Source organism: Poecilia mexicana, unplaced genomic scaffold, assembly GCF_051168715.1.
Source record: "Poecilia mexicana isolate PSO_F unplaced genomic scaffold, ASM5116871v1 scaffold_5, whole genome shotgun sequence".
Taxonomy (NCBI): Eukaryota; Metazoa; Chordata; class Actinopteri; order Cyprinodontiformes; family Poeciliidae; genus Poecilia; species Poecilia mexicana.
The window spans coordinates 3,574,622-3,592,159 of record NW_028263374.1 but is presented as its reverse complement, the minus strand read 5'-3'; the positions used below and the strand labels follow the sequence as shown (position 1 = coordinate 3,592,159).

Here is a 17,538-nt window from a genome sequence, read left to right as displayed (position 1 = left end):
AACGCAAACAGTCAGGAAAAGGCTCTTTTTGTTTTTCTTTCACAGCACAGCGTTGTGTCTGCCGTGCAGATGACGAGCTGGATGCTCTAATATTGTTTCAGTCATTAAATCGGTGGATGGGAGAGAGAGCAGATGATTAGCTTCAAAAGGCCTGGCCCCTGTTAGAATGACTTGCTTCATTGCAAGCCAGTGTTCCAACTCCCCTCAGCTGGCCTGGACCAACTGTTTATGCTTGCAGCCTTGTCAGGGTAATGACTTCCTGTTTATCGAAGCTCCGCTGCTTCTCTGGGTCCTGCACGACACTTTTACCCCACAAAGCTGTGCTGTTAGCACGTCATTCATTTTAGCCTCATGGGATTAGTTTTTTCGCCGCTGAGAAACCTTTGGAGAAATTCGAATTAGGGATGCACTGATTGCAGTTTTTTGGCCAATCACCAGTCTTTAAAAAGCCTGACCTGCCGATTCCGATTTTGGCCAAAATAATTTTTTTTTTTGTCTTAAATGTTGCTAAATATAGCAAAAAAGTTAGCTGCAAATGTGCAAACATGACCTGGATGGCAGGGCTGAAGGTCAAACTTCTCTCACGGAAGAGCAGAAGAGGACAACGAATGACTTTTAGATCTTTGCTGAGGTAGATGCGATCGGAGGATAAGATCGGCTTCTTCTTCAGCCAGCACTATGTAAGTACTGGCTGATCACCGATCTTCCAAAATTAAGGAAACGAGTGTCGATAAATTGATGCGCCCCAATCTGTAACTCCATCTTTGTGGTGGTTGACAAACCGTTGAGCGCCCTCTACTGTGTGTGTGCGACACTTTCAGGTCGTTTTGCAGTTCACACTGGACATCAGATACAAGTTCCACATACTGGAAGCACCAAAAAGAAATCCTATATCACAAAACATCGGAATCGAACATTAAAGTGCAGTTTGAACACAGCTTTATGGTCAATGTGATGGTGCTGCATAGATCTTCTGAGGTTCAAGTTCTGTTACTTTACAGTAACAGCCTCTTTCTCAAGGCTCTGTACAACATTACAGAAAAGTTAATTCAGTCTAATCACACAGACAGATTCCAAGTAAAGTGCATCCTGTTTGATCCTATCAACAATAAACAATCTGCTATGTTTGGGTTTATCACTCAAACTGGTCAAATAAAATAAGTTTCTATGTGCAGCATTCAGTCCTCCTGGACAAACTTGGTGTTTTGTCGTTGACTCTCCATCAGTCCCTCATACCCACCATGATGTTCTTAATCTATAGGTTTACACAAAGCCAATAAGCAGCCAGCTCCGTACCTGATACACGGTGCCAAAATCATCAACGGAGCCTTCAGAGCGTGGACTAAAAAGCAGGTATGGAGAGTGAAACATCGGCCTCCTGCGGCGTTCCCGGCGTTCCCACGTCACCGCAACTCTGCTTGTTTCTGCTCGTAACAGGCTCTCCTGGAACACGAAGATGAGCTACCAGAGAACATGAAACCTTCCCAGCTCATCAAGGACCTCGCCAAAGAGATCAGGCTGTCAGAGGTAACTTTGACTTCATAGAGAGAGAGTGACATCAGGGAAGATTTGAAGTCTTTACTTTAGCTGCGCTCTGCCTCATTTCGCATGCAATACGAGGCTTTAGAGTGGAAACTGAAACATTCATCTCAAACTCCTATAACACATCAAAATCAAACATTATAACGTTACTTCTGTGAAGTCCTGTGGTGAAAAAGGCTGCTGCTGCTTAGCAATATCGCAAGGCCGGTCACAATATCGAATTTTTCCGGACGATAAATTGTACCAGAGGTTATCGCGATAAAGAATGATATTGTTGTTTTGAGACCATTTTCAGGTAATATAACGCAGGACCACATTCTCAGAGAGCAATAAACTTTACATTCTAATGAACATTTCAAAACTGCAACTGGAAGACATTTTAAATGTCCAAAATAAAGAAAAAAATCAGCAAATAAAATGATTGTGAAGTCTCTGGGAACAAAACTGTCCTTCAAAATAAGAGCTGGTCGAGACCAAAGCACCAGACTGAAGACTTGAAGAAGAAATGAAAATTATTGAGTTCATTTTAATTTATCATGAGATTAATTGATTCATTGAGACAAGAGTAAATATCTTTATGAGTCAACAAATACTATAAAAATAATGTTTAATCCCAGTTTGTGTTGTTATGAAAGACATATTCATCAGCCGAAATGATTGTAAGATGAACACGTCTGAGATGTTGTTGCTGACTTCAGCAACGTTCTCTTTGTATCTCTGCTCTCTACCAGAACGCAACAAAAGCCATTAAGAGCGAGCCGAGCATCAAGGCACCCGTGGAGGAACCAGCATTTACCCACTCCGAGCCTGACGAGCCCGTTTCCCCGGCAACTATCCCGTCTCCCAGCAGAGAAAAACCCAAGAAAAAAACCCCCAAATCCCAGAAGCCTCCAAAGGCGCCGAAGGCCCCCAAGCTGCCGAAGGTGAAAGACGGGGAGAAGAAGAAAGTGAAAAAGATAAAGGAGTTGTCGCCGCCTCCGAAGCCTTCCAGCTTTGCCGCCCTCGAGTCTCACGCCAAGGAGATCTTGAGTCAAATGGACCAGCAAAAGAAGCCAAGGGTGAGCACATTTAGAGTAAAAAAAATGTGATTGCATTTAGATATTTTGTTTCCATAATCCCCATCCTTTTAAGAACATTCAGATTTTCGATATGGCTCAATATAAAAATGAGTTTGAGACCCCAGCTCTCTGCCTTTGTCAGATTCCAGGTTCTTCTGTTAAACTTTGTGTCTCTGTTTTAAACCCCCAGGTTGTTAAAAATGTCCTGAGTGTGTCCGAGAAGGAAACGTCAAAGCAGAACAACATGGACAAGTTCGAAATCAGAGAGCAAAACAAAAACAAGACGGAAGCCAAATGGAAGTACAAGGTACGTTTTATTATCATTTCTGCTTTTTGCATGCCAACGTAAAAAAGCATCTCCGTTCGCTCTAAGCTGAACCAAACGTTTGCCCATGTTCTTTCCAAAAAGTCGCAAGCCGATAGGCTGAACTGACAAAAAAAAAAAAGAAAAAACCCTGAATCATCTAAAAGCAATTTGCAAACTTCAAAGCAGGAATTAACAACGATGATATGGCCAAGTCTTACATTTCGGCTCTGCAGTCCATCATCCGCCCTCTCGGAGTTTACTTAATGGAATTAAGCCATGTCCACATCCAAACACCTTCCATTTAAGTGCTTACACATGTCCACATGGAAAAAAAAAAGTGTTGTGTGATCATCGCTGAATAATTGGAGGAAGCTTTTTGGGGGGAACAAAAGTGTAATTTCGTCAAACAGAAGACATTAGAGAGCTTCAGTTTCACGGAAAATGTAATGCCAGACTGCTGAGGAATGTTCGCAGCCTCTCCGCTAGCCACTCCGCTGCTTCGCATCAGGCCAAGCATTTACAGATGGAGAGGAGATCATCGCTAGGTCTTCACCAAGGTTACTGCAGAACCCTTTTCCTTTTAACTCGCATTAAAAAAAAAAGTCAAAGAAACAAAGACGCAGCCCCTGTGTACGTCTTGTGCTAGCTATTAATCGTCTCCAGAATGTTAGGGCTGATTAGAAAGAAAGGCATCCTGAATTACAATCTCAGCATACACAATGCTGTCACACGCCTTTAATTAAAGAAGCAGGAATGTTTAATGTTTTAAACACTCGGCGGCGGATGCTTGATTACAGAGTCCGCTCAGCTTTTTATGGCTGCCATTTTGGATTTCCCGTGCAACATCTGGATTGGCACGAAGCAGGTCAGAAGGTTCTGAATGTGTCATCTGGGAACATTAGCACTCTGACCGTTAGCGGTTAGCTTGGTTTCACTGATAATTAGACAGTTGATCCTAATAACCATCTCAGCCTGAATAGGGAGAGCAAAATATCAGAAAAGATGGACTTTTCATATCGGGATGATAACGACGGGAATAATCTCCCATGTTCTGGTTCGAATTTGTTTTTTTTCACCTACATGACATTCTGCTCATCTCTTGACTTTCAGATATTTCCCCACTGTGGAGCAATAAAGGATATTTGTTTTGTCAAATTGAATGCGTTACATTACATTTTTTTTCTTGGAAAATGAACTTTGTGAAACTGAATTTGTGAACTGAATTAAATTGAATGGAAAAGTGGTTCCTCAGTAGTAGTGGTGCACCGATTGCCGTTTTGTGGCCAATCGCTGATTACCAATTTTTAAAAATCCTGACCTGCTGATTCCTATAACTAAAACGTTGCCGAGTTGGCAACAGTGGGGCGACTATTGTTAACTGCAAACATGCAGATATGACCTGGTGGCTAACAGTCAAACCTCTCACAGGAGATTAGAAGAGGACAGTGGCTGATCTTTAGACCTTTGCTGAGGTAGATAAGATTGGCTTCATGTTTAAGCAACGGCCGATCAGTGATCTTCCAAAATTAAGGAAGTCAGCGTCGATAAATCGACCTTACTTTTTTAAAATATCACTATTTTTTTATTTAAATGTTGTTTTAAATGACTAAAGAAAACCTCCTAACTTCATAGACTGCTGTACCTGCAATGACTTGGTGCCGTTATGTTCTGTGAATGTCTTGTCACTTGATACCGTACACTTGCATTACTTCTGCTTCCCTAAGTATTACTTTGATTGGACCATTACAGAACAGTAAGCCGGATTCCTTGCTGAAAATGGAGGAGGAGTGCAAGTTTGACAGAATACCGCTGTCAGGCAATAAAGACAGATTCAGCTTTACTATGTCTCACAGGAAACTAGCCAGGTACGTATGGCATGGCCTCCACTCCCAAGTAAATACTTTATGTTAGGCTTGAAGAGTCAGTCCTTCTGATGTGGTCTATTATGGTGATTATGGAGCCATGTGGCAATCAGCACGATATCCATTAAAGCTAACTGGAGGGTTTCTCACTGTCATTGCCTCGCTCAGCTTATTCTCCTGCGGTTTCTGTTCCAGCTCCAAGACGCTGAAACCTCAGACCAACTCAAGTATTTTCGGATCGTTACAAAACCTAAAAGAGGACAAAACCAAGCCAGTGAGAGACGAGTATGAGTACGTCTCGGATGAGGGCGAGCTGAAGATAGATGAGTTCCCCATCAGGCGGAAAAAGAACACCGTTAAGAGAGATCTTTCCTGTGAGTGTTTTCAGATTAAGCGTGTAGTGTTTCACTTTTGTTTAAGCCAATAACCATGGTGGGTACAAATGCATTTCACAGCATCAGTTTTAAGTACCTTAACTTAATTTTATGCAAGTTAAAGTTCCTTTGACTGCAGTTTGACATTCCTCAGTCAAAGCCAGAGGTGGGAGGAGCGCCCAAAGATTGTACTCAAGTACGAGTAGAACTACTTCAACAAGTTTTCACTCAAGTAAAAGTAAAAAGTAGCCGTCCAAGAAATTACTCATGTAAGACTAAAAAAAAGTATTTGGTTAGTAAAAAGTATTTAGTAAGAGTAACTGATCAAATTATCAATCATTTAGTATTTTTTTTAAAAATGACATAATCAGATGGACCAAAATATGAAGTTAAGTGGAAATTTTGGTATTTTAAGAAAGAAAAATGATGATTCATATCAGTAAAAAAAATTTTTTTAAAGGCAACAAAACATTTTTCTAAATCAGTTTCTTTCAATAAAAAAACATCAGGTGTGTGTCTATGTCTGGTGAATTGTTGGTTAAAACATGTTTGTTCTTCTTGTAGTGGGTTGAGAATCCAGAAATTTTACTCAACTAAGAGTAGAAATACTTCATCAAGTAAAAGTAAAAAGTACAGCGTAGTAAAAATACTCCTAACAGTACTTTTGTTTTTTTCCAAAAATTTACTAAAGTGAATGTAATCAAATAAATGTAACTATGTACTAAAATGTCTCTCTTTCTCACTGTTTAATCAATGTCACATGCTGTTTTTATTTTAATTATGTAAAGCACTTTGAAATGCTTTGCTGCTGAAATGTGCTATACAAATAAAATTTGATTGATTGATTGATTGATGTACTATCCAACTCTAGTTAAAGAGGAAAGTGAGCGAGCGTCTTGAACCAGCTTTAGCCCGTCATCCATTATCCTCAGTTAAACTCCTGTCTGCTCATATGACCAGTTCTTAGAATGTTTTATGGTTCATACATTCATACATTTTGGGGGAATGTTATGAAATGGAAAAGAAGAAATGTCATTCTAGTCTAATCATACACACTGGAGCTAATCATCTGGCCAAACAGAAATGACAAATTCTGAAAAATGACTTCCAACATCATATAAGCACAAATGAAAAGCTGAAAACAAAAGTTTTTGTCAGTGGACCAGTTCTTGATGTGGAGCAGAGAATGACAGCAGACTGCTCACCATTAAAAATGGCTTTTTAAAGCATTCTCTTCTAGCAGGAACGATCTTAACCAGGGAAAGGACTTTCCAACGATGCTGGAAAGATTCAACAGCAGGACCCTAATCAAGTCCAGAGGATGCACTCTGGACTTGATTATCAGTAAGCTCTCAACCACAGGACAATGCAAACAACAAGATGCCTGTCCCAGCACAGATTGTAGAAGGACAAGCACAGATTCAGCAGACACACACTGTCCCCAAACAAACTGATATGTCTGGAAACGAAGCTGCTGAGGCCTCAAATGGTCCCACTCCTTCAGCACCCAATGAGAGCCAAGACTCTATCGGAGGCCTCGTCTCATCAATGCCAGGACGGCTCGTCAGAAATTTTGTCAACTGAACTGACGTTTCTTATCTTTAGTGAGGAAATGGATCGTCAGTTTTCTCTAGGTACTTCTCTCCTGAACGCCCCCCCATGGATAAAATGAACGACCCAGTTCTGCTTGCTACTTTTCTCCTTATTGCTCAAAACTTCATCAAAACCACCTGACTCTGATTCCTCAGAGCACCCACCACTCTGCATAACAGAGGTCTGAGACCAGGGTCCAGACTTTAGCCCTACACCTGCCTTCCTCCAGCAGTACGATACGGGACAGTACCTGTCTGGATCACCAACAGAAAACTGACAAGAAACAGGAAAGCAGAAAATGCAGTGATGAAAAATCAAACCTCGGATTCATCTCCTGTCTAAAGCCAACCTCAAATTCATGAACTATCTGCCACCAAGCCACTTAAACTGCCTCTGCTCAACATAAGACCACTATCGGCAAAAGGACTATTTGTTAATGATTTCATCACTGAGCAGAATATCGGTGTTATGATGCTGACAGAAACATGGTTGGATGACAATAACGAATCACCTGGACTAACTGAATCAGCACCTCATAATTACAATTTATTAAGCAAGAGTACAAAACATAAAAAGGAAAGGAGGGTTTGCTATAATATTTCACGAGTCACTAAACTGGAAAAAGGTCTTTCAAGACAGATTTCGTAAATTCTTTTGAATATCTGGGAATTGAGGTAAAGTGCAGTAAAGGTGCTCAGACACTTCATACAAAACTGTGTGGAAATTTTCTTCACTGACTTCAGTGCGTTCCTGTCTGTTATGCATTGATTATGACGGTTTAATAACATGTGTTGCCATTTATCAGAACCTGTTCTACTCTGATGTTTCTGAATGAACTCTTCTTTCTTGCCCAGTCTTATCGGACATCAGAGAACCCCTTCAGCCGGCCAAAAAGGCAAAGTCCCAACCCTTAGTGACTAAGGTACGTATGCCTGACCAGAACCTGAAACTGCTTCTACAAAACACTACTGCTGCTCATCTCTGTCATCTGATATGTAAGAAGCTGTGACTTGATTGCAAACATATTATTAAAAGTGTGAGAAATGCTTCCAGAGCAATTCAAAGGTGAAATATCTGTTTGGTGGGGATCGCTGAGGGGAAGTAGGTTTTGTCTGAATGGAAGAATTAGTCCCGATGTTCCCATATCTCACTCTGTATCTGGATAGAATAACAGATAAAGGATGAACAGGATGAACATGTAAGTTCATCCTGGGTTTTTCAGGGTTTATATGGGGTCTGAATATTTCAGTTTTAGGCCTTAAAAGGCTCAAATCGGCAATCATCTGATGCAACTGATACTCCAGAATGACTTAGAGTCTGGAACATCCAGCACAATGAATGACGCTTTCGACCAAATGTCAGAAGAAGTACTGAAGCTTTGGTGGGTGCAAAACCACTTTACAGCTTTAGTGGGACTCAGCAGTAATCTGTTGAAGGACATCCTAGGACTGATTCGGAACGTTTGAGTTGGGACACGGATCCTTGACGTTTAGGTGCTGATTGTCCTTTAAAAGCCGAAGTTACCTCACTGAAACGGAAACCCTGGCTTCAATTCTTCTGGTACCTAGAAGACTTCAATTACTGTGAAAGGCAGACAGAATGCATGCTTTTGCCTCGGGCCGCTTCCCGTTAAACTCTCTCGTAAACATGTTTCTTCTTTGTGTCACTTCCTGCGCCAGCAGAGCGTGGACTCCTCAGACGAAGAGACCCTGCACATAGACACGGAGGCCAAGCCTGAGGTCAAGAGTCGCAACTCCAAGGTGAAGAAGAAGAGCGGAAGTGCCGCAGGGATCCTGGACCTGCTGCAGGCCAGCAAACAAGTGGGCGGGATCGACTACAACACCAACAGGTAGGGCAGATACCACCACATGAAACCCAAGGGACGCTAGCCCCCTCGCCTTCTTCACATCTAACAAAATTGGTGTCAAACGTTTGTGCTGGTTTGTGCAGCAAAGATTTCTGTTTGTGCCGCTATCATCTTAAACATGGTGACATTTCATGACCTCTGAAAACATTTATCATTAATCTTTAAAATTGTAGAGGCACAAACCAAAAGTTTTGCTGCACAAGGCAGCACAAATGTTTGACACCAATTTCGTTAACCTAAGTGAAATTGCCCCCCCCCCTCCACCCCCACCATGCTCCCACAGCTTCAAACAAATTTGGTGTCAAATCTTTGTTCTGCAAAAATTTTAGTTTGTGCCGCTGTCATTTTAAAGACATTAATAAATGTTTCCAGAGGTCATGAAAGGTCAACCAGCCCCCTCCCCCACCTTCTTCAAATTAGACAACATTGGTGCCAATCAACTCGACTACGTTTACGCAGCAAACATTTTCATTTGTGCCACTTTGGCTTTGAAGGTATTAAAGAAAGTTTAAAGGTCAAAAGGTCAACAAGACCCCCTGCCCCCAAACTTTGCTTTAATTCAAACAAGATTTATGTCAAACATTTGTGCTACGTTTGTGCAGCAAAGAAAAATGTTTCTCTGGAAACATTTATTAATATCTTTAAGATGTTTGTGCCTTTTTAAGCACTAATATTTGACACCAGTTTTGTTTTAAGAAGGTGGGGTAATGGGTGGGGGGGCAGCTTCACTCAGGTTCACATGAAGCCCCCCTATGTCCCTCCCTTCTCCTGGGCAGTATCGCATGCACAGCATTAATCTCTTAATGGACCCCCTGAGACCCGCTTTCTTCTCAGCAAATGAATTTCTGGCCTCTTTAATGGGCCGAGTCTCTGACAAACAAACGAGCCGCTCTGTGATCGAATAAAAGAGTTGAGTTTTCTCATTTTTTCTCGGAGCTGAAAGGCAACAGGCGGTTTACAAATACTCCGTCAGCAGTTTGTGTTAAATCAGTGTTTGCATCCCGTCCCACACTAATCTATCAAGGCCTCCATGGCTCCAGGCGCTTCCTTCTGCCTCACTCTGTTTGCTGTTTCCCTTCACCTCTTGATGGTCTATTTCCACCACACTGAAAGCTACAAATGAGGAATGAAAGAGAGAAACAAAACATTGTTGAAATATGTTCATTTTTCGGAAAGTTTCAGTGCTTTGAACAGGGGCTGAAGCGATTACCGGGTATTATCGGGATGTTTGATAGTGGATTTGTCATGTGGGTCGCTGACTGGCTTTCCTCTTAAGGCGTTTCGTTTATGTTCAGATTCCAACTTCATGTTCAAACCGCATATTTACACGCAGTGCATAAAAAGACGTGTAACCGTTATGACTAAAGGTTTTTTGTTTTGGTTCCATTAGAATTAGAAAAAAATCAATTTGCCAAAACAGGAGAAACAGACTGCCATCTTGCAAGACACCGTAAAACACACGTACCGTGTACGTTTGTATGCTTGTAGGTTTTTTTATTTTATTTTTTACATGTTTCTGTCTTAGTGTACAGCACTTCGGCCAGGTTAGGGTAAGGGTAGAAATGAATGGAAGTCAATGGAAAGTCCCCACAAAGATAGCCACACAAATGAGTGTGTGAGTGAGGAAGCCTACACACCTAAAGTGCTCCTCTGGTTCCTTGTTAGGTCCACAGGTGGACAGAGGTCCAAAAAATTGTACTCAAGTAAGAGTAACACTACTTCAACATATTTTTACTCAAGTAAATGTAAAAGGTAGCCATCTAAGAAACTTTTCAAGTAAGAGTAAAAATAAAGTCTATTCAAGTACAGAGTAACTGATCAAATGATCAATTATTTAATACTTAAAAATGACCTCATCAGACAGACCAAAACATAAAAGTTTGTGGAAATTATGGTATTTTAAGGACCAAAATGACAATAATTCATATAAGTAACAAACAATTACAAAATCAGGCAGAATTATATTTTTTCTAAATCAGTTTCTATCAATATAAAACTTATGAAACTTTAACAAAAACTGCAGCTGTGTGTCTGTGTCTGGTGAATGTTTGGTTAAAACAGGTTTGTTCTTCATTCATCGAGTAGAGAATAAAGAAATTTTACTCAAGGGCAGAAATACTTCATAATAAGAAAGAAGGTTGCCTGTCTTTTTGTACAGTGCATATCTGGTTTCAGATGGCATTTTTCTTGATGCCAGTTGACATGTAACGGGTTGTTCTGTTTGGTGCTCATTCCCCTGCAGCCAGCCGCCTGCGTCTCCCAGCACACAGGAGGCCATTCAGGGCATGCTGTCCATGGCCAACCTGTCCTCCTCGGAGACCCTGGAGCAGCCGTGGAGCAACAGTCAGTCGAAGAGCAACTCGCACGGCTCGCAGGCGTACAAGAAGAGTGGCGCGGGAGCCGGCGGGAGCAGCAACAGCAAGCGGCCCACCAAGAGGCTCCCGAAGAAACCCCGAAAAAGCAGCAGCATCGAGAGCCTGGACTACGACGACGACGAGCAGGATCACATGGATGCGTGTTTCAAGGATTCAGACTATGGTAGGCAGAAGAAAAATGTCCATCTTTCACTGAAGTAGATTCAAATTTGGTGAAATGTTAAAGTTGGCTTTATTTTGAAAAATCAACTCCGCTCTGGCTACTGTGCGCTGCGCTGCTCTCAGGAGTGAAGAAAAACCAGAGACAACGGTTTGAAGTAGAGGGAGAGGAAACACAGCAAAAACACAAAATCTAATTTTTGGTGTAGTTTCTAATCCAAATATTTTAATACACTTGAAATAAGACAAAACTAACTTATAACATGAAAGAATGACCTTCTTAGTCAAATAATCTGTCAATGGAACTAGAATTGTTTTCATCAATTTTAAGGAATTTGGCTGCGTTCACACTGCAGCCTGAAGTGACCCAATTGCAATTTCTTTGCCTTAATGCCACCTGTATCTGATCTGTTCATGACAGTCTGAACAACAAAAGTCTGATTTTTTTTTTTTTCCGAATGCGACCCAGGTCACTTGGGTGTCTGATTCAAAAGTGACCTAACGTCCAGGTCGCGTTCATCCAACCTGAATGTCACCGATACTCGACAAATGTCACTATTCTGCTTCCTGATATGAGCAAACGGGAAGAAAACCAACAACCATGATGGACTGTAATGAGGGTTAAGTTGTTAATAAGCTGCTCAGGTCGGACAACAGCTTCAAAATCGTAAGATGCTCCACCGTTAGAATCCATGTTTACTTCTGCAAACACTGAGAACGCCGACGTTATTGCGCCCGTTTACTGCGCATGCGGGACACTTTCAGGTTGTTTGCCCTGTTCACACTGGAGATCACATACAGGTCGCATATGTTTGAAAGTATGAACGGCCACGGCCAAAAAACAAAAAATATCCGATTTCACAAAAAATCAGACTTGGGTCACTTCAGGCTGCAGTGTGAACGCAGCCTTAGAGACTTCAAACGAACTCAAGTTTACTAAGATATTTGCACTAGCAACTGGAGAAAACTTACTTGGTAAGATTTAGTGTTTTTACAGTGTGTTGTTTGTGGAGCGAATGACAGCAGCTCTGACGTCAAATTGATATTTCACAGCAAAATGATCAAATAATTACATTCCCTGGTAGAATTTTTTTTTCTTTTTTTTGCTGATGCTAACAGGTGGTGCTAAAAACAAACCGACTCCTGATGAATGGGCCCCCGACTCCTTTACTTCTTACCTCTTGTAGCCGGAGAACGTTTCATTTGGAGCGGATGATGGGAGCTAATGTTTATTCTTCTGTGTGTTGTTTCCAAATGTTCTCCATCGCGTCGCCCAGCTTTCTTTGTGAAGCCCGTCCAAGCGCAGCTGTTTGAACCGAGCGCTCTTGTTAAGAAGCCATTAACACTTGTTGCGAACTGTTGTTTTACTTGCTTTTTGAACTCCTAATTAGAGTCTAATTAGTTGTTCGTAGCACGAACATTCCTGCCGTGTAATCCCGGGGCCGGGCCGGAGCTGCAGTCTACTCTGCCTCTGTAAACAGGCCATTCTTTATCTTGATCACCCAGTTATCAGATATTTAAGTCTAGATTGGGATGATCATGCCGTGAGCAGGCTGAGAGCGGAAAGCGGCCAACAGCTGGCCAACAGCTGTCCTGCAGGCCACCGCTGAAAATATCTTCCATGTTAGAAAACACAACTGAACGAGGAACCGTCTTGTTTTTCGTTGTTCTTCTTTTTCTTTTTCTTTGTTCGCTGATATTCGTTATCTTGATAAACGTAACATCACATTGGCCTGTTACAACGTAATGTTACAAACCAACGTTACATTGCTGGTCTGTAATGTTGGTTCTATGTGCACTAATTTGTAGAAAAAAAAGAAAAGAGGTGTAGAAAACTTAAAATAAAGTCAACTTTTTAGTTAAAAAAACTACTGACCGGACCTTAGCTGGCGTCCCGTCAGCGGAGAATCACGCTTGTCCTGCCAGTCATGCGCTGCCTGTTTGGGTTTCAGTTTACCCTTCGTTGGAGTCTGAAGAGGACAATCCCGTTTTCAAATCGAGATCCAAAAAGCGGAAAAGCAGCGACGACACTCCATACAGCCCGACAGGTAAGCACCGCGCCGCTTCACTCTTCTCACTCATGCTCCCGAGTCCTAAAAGCTCTGTGGTTGCAGCGCGGGTCGGACCCTCGGTTCCTCGGCACGAGCGACCGGCGAGAGAAGGAGCCCGCGTGGCTTCGATCGAAACGGGGCTGGCCGCCGCCGCAGCCAAGCTGTCTCACCAGGTAGGCACCCCGGAGCGCCGGAGCAGACGGATGCTCGTCGCCCCGGTAACCGTGTGTCATGTGTCCTGCAGGAGGAGCAGCAGAGAACCAAGAAGAAAAAGAAAAGCGGCAAGAAGAAGAGCGCAGCGGTGGAGGAGCCGCCGAAACACTCTCAGGACAGCAGCTCCCCGGACCACAACGCCGACTCGCAGGACGGCAGCCTGACCGACCACGAGTTCACCACCGGCACCGCCAAGTCCCCGGGCGGGCCGCAGCCCATGGCGCCGGGGATCTTCCTCAGCCAGAGGCGGCCGTCCGTGTCCTCCCCCAACAACAGCACCAACTCCACAAGTACCAACAGCAGCAGCGCCGCCAGGGCGGACCGACTGGGCCCCGCAGACGCCAAAGGTCCGCACCAAAACTTTTTTCTGTAACTTTATGAAAATATATGTACTTGAGATTTTGCTGACATGTGTTTGACCGTTCAACCGTTTCTACTAGCTTCTCTCTCTTTAGCTATTAACTCATCGGATCGGAACAACCAAAGTGAACTGGTTGTCTAGTGAATAGAATAGAATGAAATAGGAAAATAGAATAGAGTAGAATAGTAAAGAATAGAATATTAATTGACAAGCTGCACCATCCAAAGTGTTAAATAGTAGTAGTACAAATATAATCATAAGCGATAAAATTGTGTGTGTGTATATATATTCAAACTCATTTCCCGTCGTTTCTCCTCTCCACAGCGAAGCGGCTAAAGAAAGGCATGGCGACGGCCAAACAGAGACTGGGAAAGATCCTAAAGATCCATCGAAACGGAAAGCTCCTCCTGTAGCACGCAGCAGCAGGCCGTTGACGGACTGGGCCGGTTGACCGACTGGGCCCCGTCCCAGACTCTCAACTTGCTCGCTGACAAAAAGCCAACAAGAGGAGAATTAGGAAAAAAAGAAACAAAAACAAACTGAAAAGACGCGGGAGCGGAGGAAAATCATGCATTTTTCAATTTCTAAGAAGAACATCACTCAGATAGGTTTTTGCCTCTACTTATACTTTATAACTTTCAGATATTAAAGTGTACAGAAGCTATTATAAATATTTTTTAAGAGAACATGTCTCATTTTACTACAGCTGTCATTTTATCAGGGGTTGCTCAATAGAAGTACGTTGCAGTCATTCCAAGATTTGCGAAAGTATCCCCTGCATGTGTATGAGTTGCATGCGTGCTTCAGGTCGGGGTCGGCGGGGTAGAAGGGTTTCGGGGGGATGCGAGGGTTGGGGGGGGGGCTCCTACCCACGGATGCAGCTTATCATTGTCAGACTGAGACGGAATCTTCCTGGAGTGTCGGATCGGATCAGATCAGATCAGCACCAACCCCAAGCAGCATTTATGCCTTCACGTCCTCACTTAACGTTCGCAGAGCACTATCAGCGCCGCCACTTATTTATTCTAGTTCGAGTCGTTAGATAGGAAAACGGAAAAAAAAACGACTGTAAAGCACAAAGCACACCGAGTCCGGACGTTTCTCCAACGTGAACGTAGGACGACGCACATCGGCGGACCGGACCGGACCAGGGGAACCAGGGAGTGGGGGGAGGCGGGTAAGCGGAGGAGCAGGGACGCGACGCGGGAACACAACGATAAGCCTCATCCCTGACAGAGACGCAGTCACACGGGGATACTTTCTCTCTTCCTTTGCTTCCACAGGCAGCACAGCACACTTCCCACTTGTTTCTGTGTGTGTGTGTTTTTTTTTTATGGCTCCACTGTATAGAATGTAGCTTTGTACATAGCCTTTTAACTTTTTGTATCTTTTTTTTTTTTGCCTCCCACTTAATTCTACATTTTAACTTTTTTTTTTTGTTATAATTTAATTTGAAAAGTATCTATGTGTGTATATGAATTTCAGATATTGCCCTCCTTCTTTGTCTCTCCGGTCATCAGTGCTGCCTTGGGAAACAACAGAAAGAATTAGTCAACATGTTTATCGTCATATGGCCTTACATACACAAAGCTAACTGTATTGTGATTCTGTTTGAGCGAGAAGTGAAGCTTTGAGGAGAAAAAACTGTAGAAAAGAGAAAAAACAAACAAAAAAAACAAACCACAAAGTTTCTATGACCAGCCACTTGTCCGACTTCTAGTATCCTGAAGGTTTCAGAATTATTTTACTAGCACCTTGTGAAGTGTTTCTGTGTCAGTGATGTAATTTATTAATGTTTGTAGCTTTTTTATACTTGTACAATTCTTAAGAGGTTTTGCTTTTGGATATATATCATCAAAGTTGTGAAACGACCCTTTAATTTTTTTATTTTTTTTCTCCATGTTGGGGTGCGTGTCGGAGGCGTCGCACTTAGAGCTCGCCGGTCGCCCTCCGCCCCGTCCCGTCAGACGTGTGTCACGTGTTCCTGCAGCGGCGTCCATCGCGTCTCCACCGGGACATTCTCTCCTCTCGTCCTCTCAGCAATTACTTTTTTTTTGTTTTCCTTTCAGGTTTTTAATTTGTACAGTACATGTGTTGCTTTGTCGTGATTTATTTTTGTATGTCTGACTCATTAAATGCATCCACTGTGCCCCAGCAGTGAATCATACTTGTTCTTACTGTCTTCCTTGCTATTTCACCTTAGTAATGTTACAGATGTTTTTGTTTTTTTTTTACTTGAAGTTTTTTGTATTTTGATATTTTCTGTTTGATTTTGGTGCTTCCCAAGATGTGGAATATTTTCAAACTCCAGGAACTTACAGACATGTTGCCGAGTGACATTGTTGCCACTTGGTGACACGTCATTCTCCCATACGACTAGCGGGTCACCGATTGCAGTTTTCTGGATAATCGATGATTACCGATCTTTAAAAAGCCTGACCTGCCGATTCCGATTTTGGCCGATACCGATTTTTTTTTTTTGTCTGAAATGCCATTAAATGTAGCAAGAAAGTTGGCAACAGTGGGGCGACTACTGATAACTGCCAACCTGCAGATATGACTTGGTGAGCCGATCTGTCAGTCAGACCTCTAATGAGAGAACAGAAGAGGACAAAGTTCATTTTTAGACCTTTGTTGAGGTAGATAAGATCGGCTTCACATGTAAGTATCGACCGATCTCCCAAAATTAAGGAAATCGTCATCGATGAATCGGTGCACCCCTCGTTCAGAGGTCAGATCTGTTGCCTGATCAGAGCAACCCTTTTCTCCAATGTCGTGGTCGGATGCTAAGTATTCCCAGAGTTAAGTTGAAGAGTTTTTGTCTTCTTTGCCAGATACTTGAGTGAATTGTTGAAGGAACAGCTGGATGTCATCTGCATAAAAGTTAAGGAGATATTCTGAAAATATTCCAAGTGGGCTCGGAAGACAGCCATGAGTTCCCTCACGTGTTAGACCACTTGGAGTCTGACATGTGGTGGTTTATAAAAGAGTCTCTAACTTGTAATGAAATCACCAAAATAAATGACTTGAGGCTTGACTCTGACTTAGGATCAAATTCTTGAGATTTGACTTGGATTTAAGAAAAAGTTACTTTTAAATCTGGTTTGCATGGAACCTGAAAGCTTTGAAAATGGTTCCAAAGATCTCGACTAAACTATACAATATGCTGATTAAGACGGTGGACTGACAATGTCAAAGGCTTCTAAAATACCTAACGAGACTCAAACAGTAACTTTCACAGTGATTGCAGCCGTCATGGTGTCACTGGGTCCTTTAAGCAAAGCTGAAGGAATCTGTTGAATGCATTTTATGAAAACCAGATTGGTATTTACCAAACATTTTGCATTGATCTTGAAGAAATTAAGAGGGTTTTCTTTGTAATATGTTTTTAAATAGCTGTAACTTAGAAACAGGCCTGTAATTAATTAGCTGAGAGGAGTCCAAGATGTTTTTCTTAATACCAGGTTTGATGACATCATATTGTCACCTTCCTAAAATAATACCCTAAATCACTACTTGATGAAAAAATGGGAGGTGGTGATATTTAAACAGGAAGGAGAGACAACCGGTTCATCTTGGTCAGCAGAAATCAGCTAAGATAACAGAACTATGAAGCTCTTCAAGTCTGGTTTGTCCCTGAGTCCTATTTCCAGATGTCTGAAGGTCGTGGCTACAGGCAGGGATGAGCAGCATGGGAATGTCCAGCCATCATACTGTCCAGGAACGAGACGGGCTCTGTGTGCTGGAGACGAACGGATTTTGACATGAAATGTCTA

The 17,538-nt window shown here is 42.4% G+C and overlaps 1 protein-coding gene across 1 annotated transcript in view; it reads left to right on the top strand.

Annotated features, from left to right (window-relative positions):
- Nucleotides 1-15,929, top strand: part of phf2 (PHD finger protein 2) — a 37,185-nt gene extending 21,256 nt beyond the window's left edge. Inside the window, exons 10-22 of the mRNA XM_014972087.2 lie at nucleotides 1,262-1,353; nucleotides 1,438-1,527; nucleotides 2,274-2,600; nucleotides 2,791-2,907; nucleotides 4,657-4,772; nucleotides 4,965-5,143; nucleotides 7,591-7,658; nucleotides 8,419-8,585; nucleotides 10,846-11,141; nucleotides 13,090-13,185; nucleotides 13,252-13,361; nucleotides 13,433-13,748; nucleotides 14,087-15,929. Of these exons, the coding sequence (XP_014827573.2) occupies nucleotides 1,262-1,353; nucleotides 1,438-1,527; nucleotides 2,274-2,600; nucleotides 2,791-2,907; nucleotides 4,657-4,772; nucleotides 4,965-5,143; nucleotides 7,591-7,658; nucleotides 8,419-8,585; nucleotides 10,846-11,141; nucleotides 13,090-13,185; nucleotides 13,252-13,361; nucleotides 13,433-13,748; nucleotides 14,087-14,175 (2,063 nt within the window). The 3' untranslated portion in view covers nucleotides 14,176-15,929. The remainder of the gene's footprint in view (nucleotides 1-1,261; nucleotides 1,354-1,437; nucleotides 1,528-2,273; nucleotides 2,601-2,790; nucleotides 2,908-4,656; nucleotides 4,773-4,964; nucleotides 5,144-7,590; nucleotides 7,659-8,418; nucleotides 8,586-10,845; nucleotides 11,142-13,089; nucleotides 13,186-13,251; nucleotides 13,362-13,432; nucleotides 13,749-14,086) is intronic.
- Nucleotides 15,930-17,538: the final 1,609 nt, after the last annotated feature.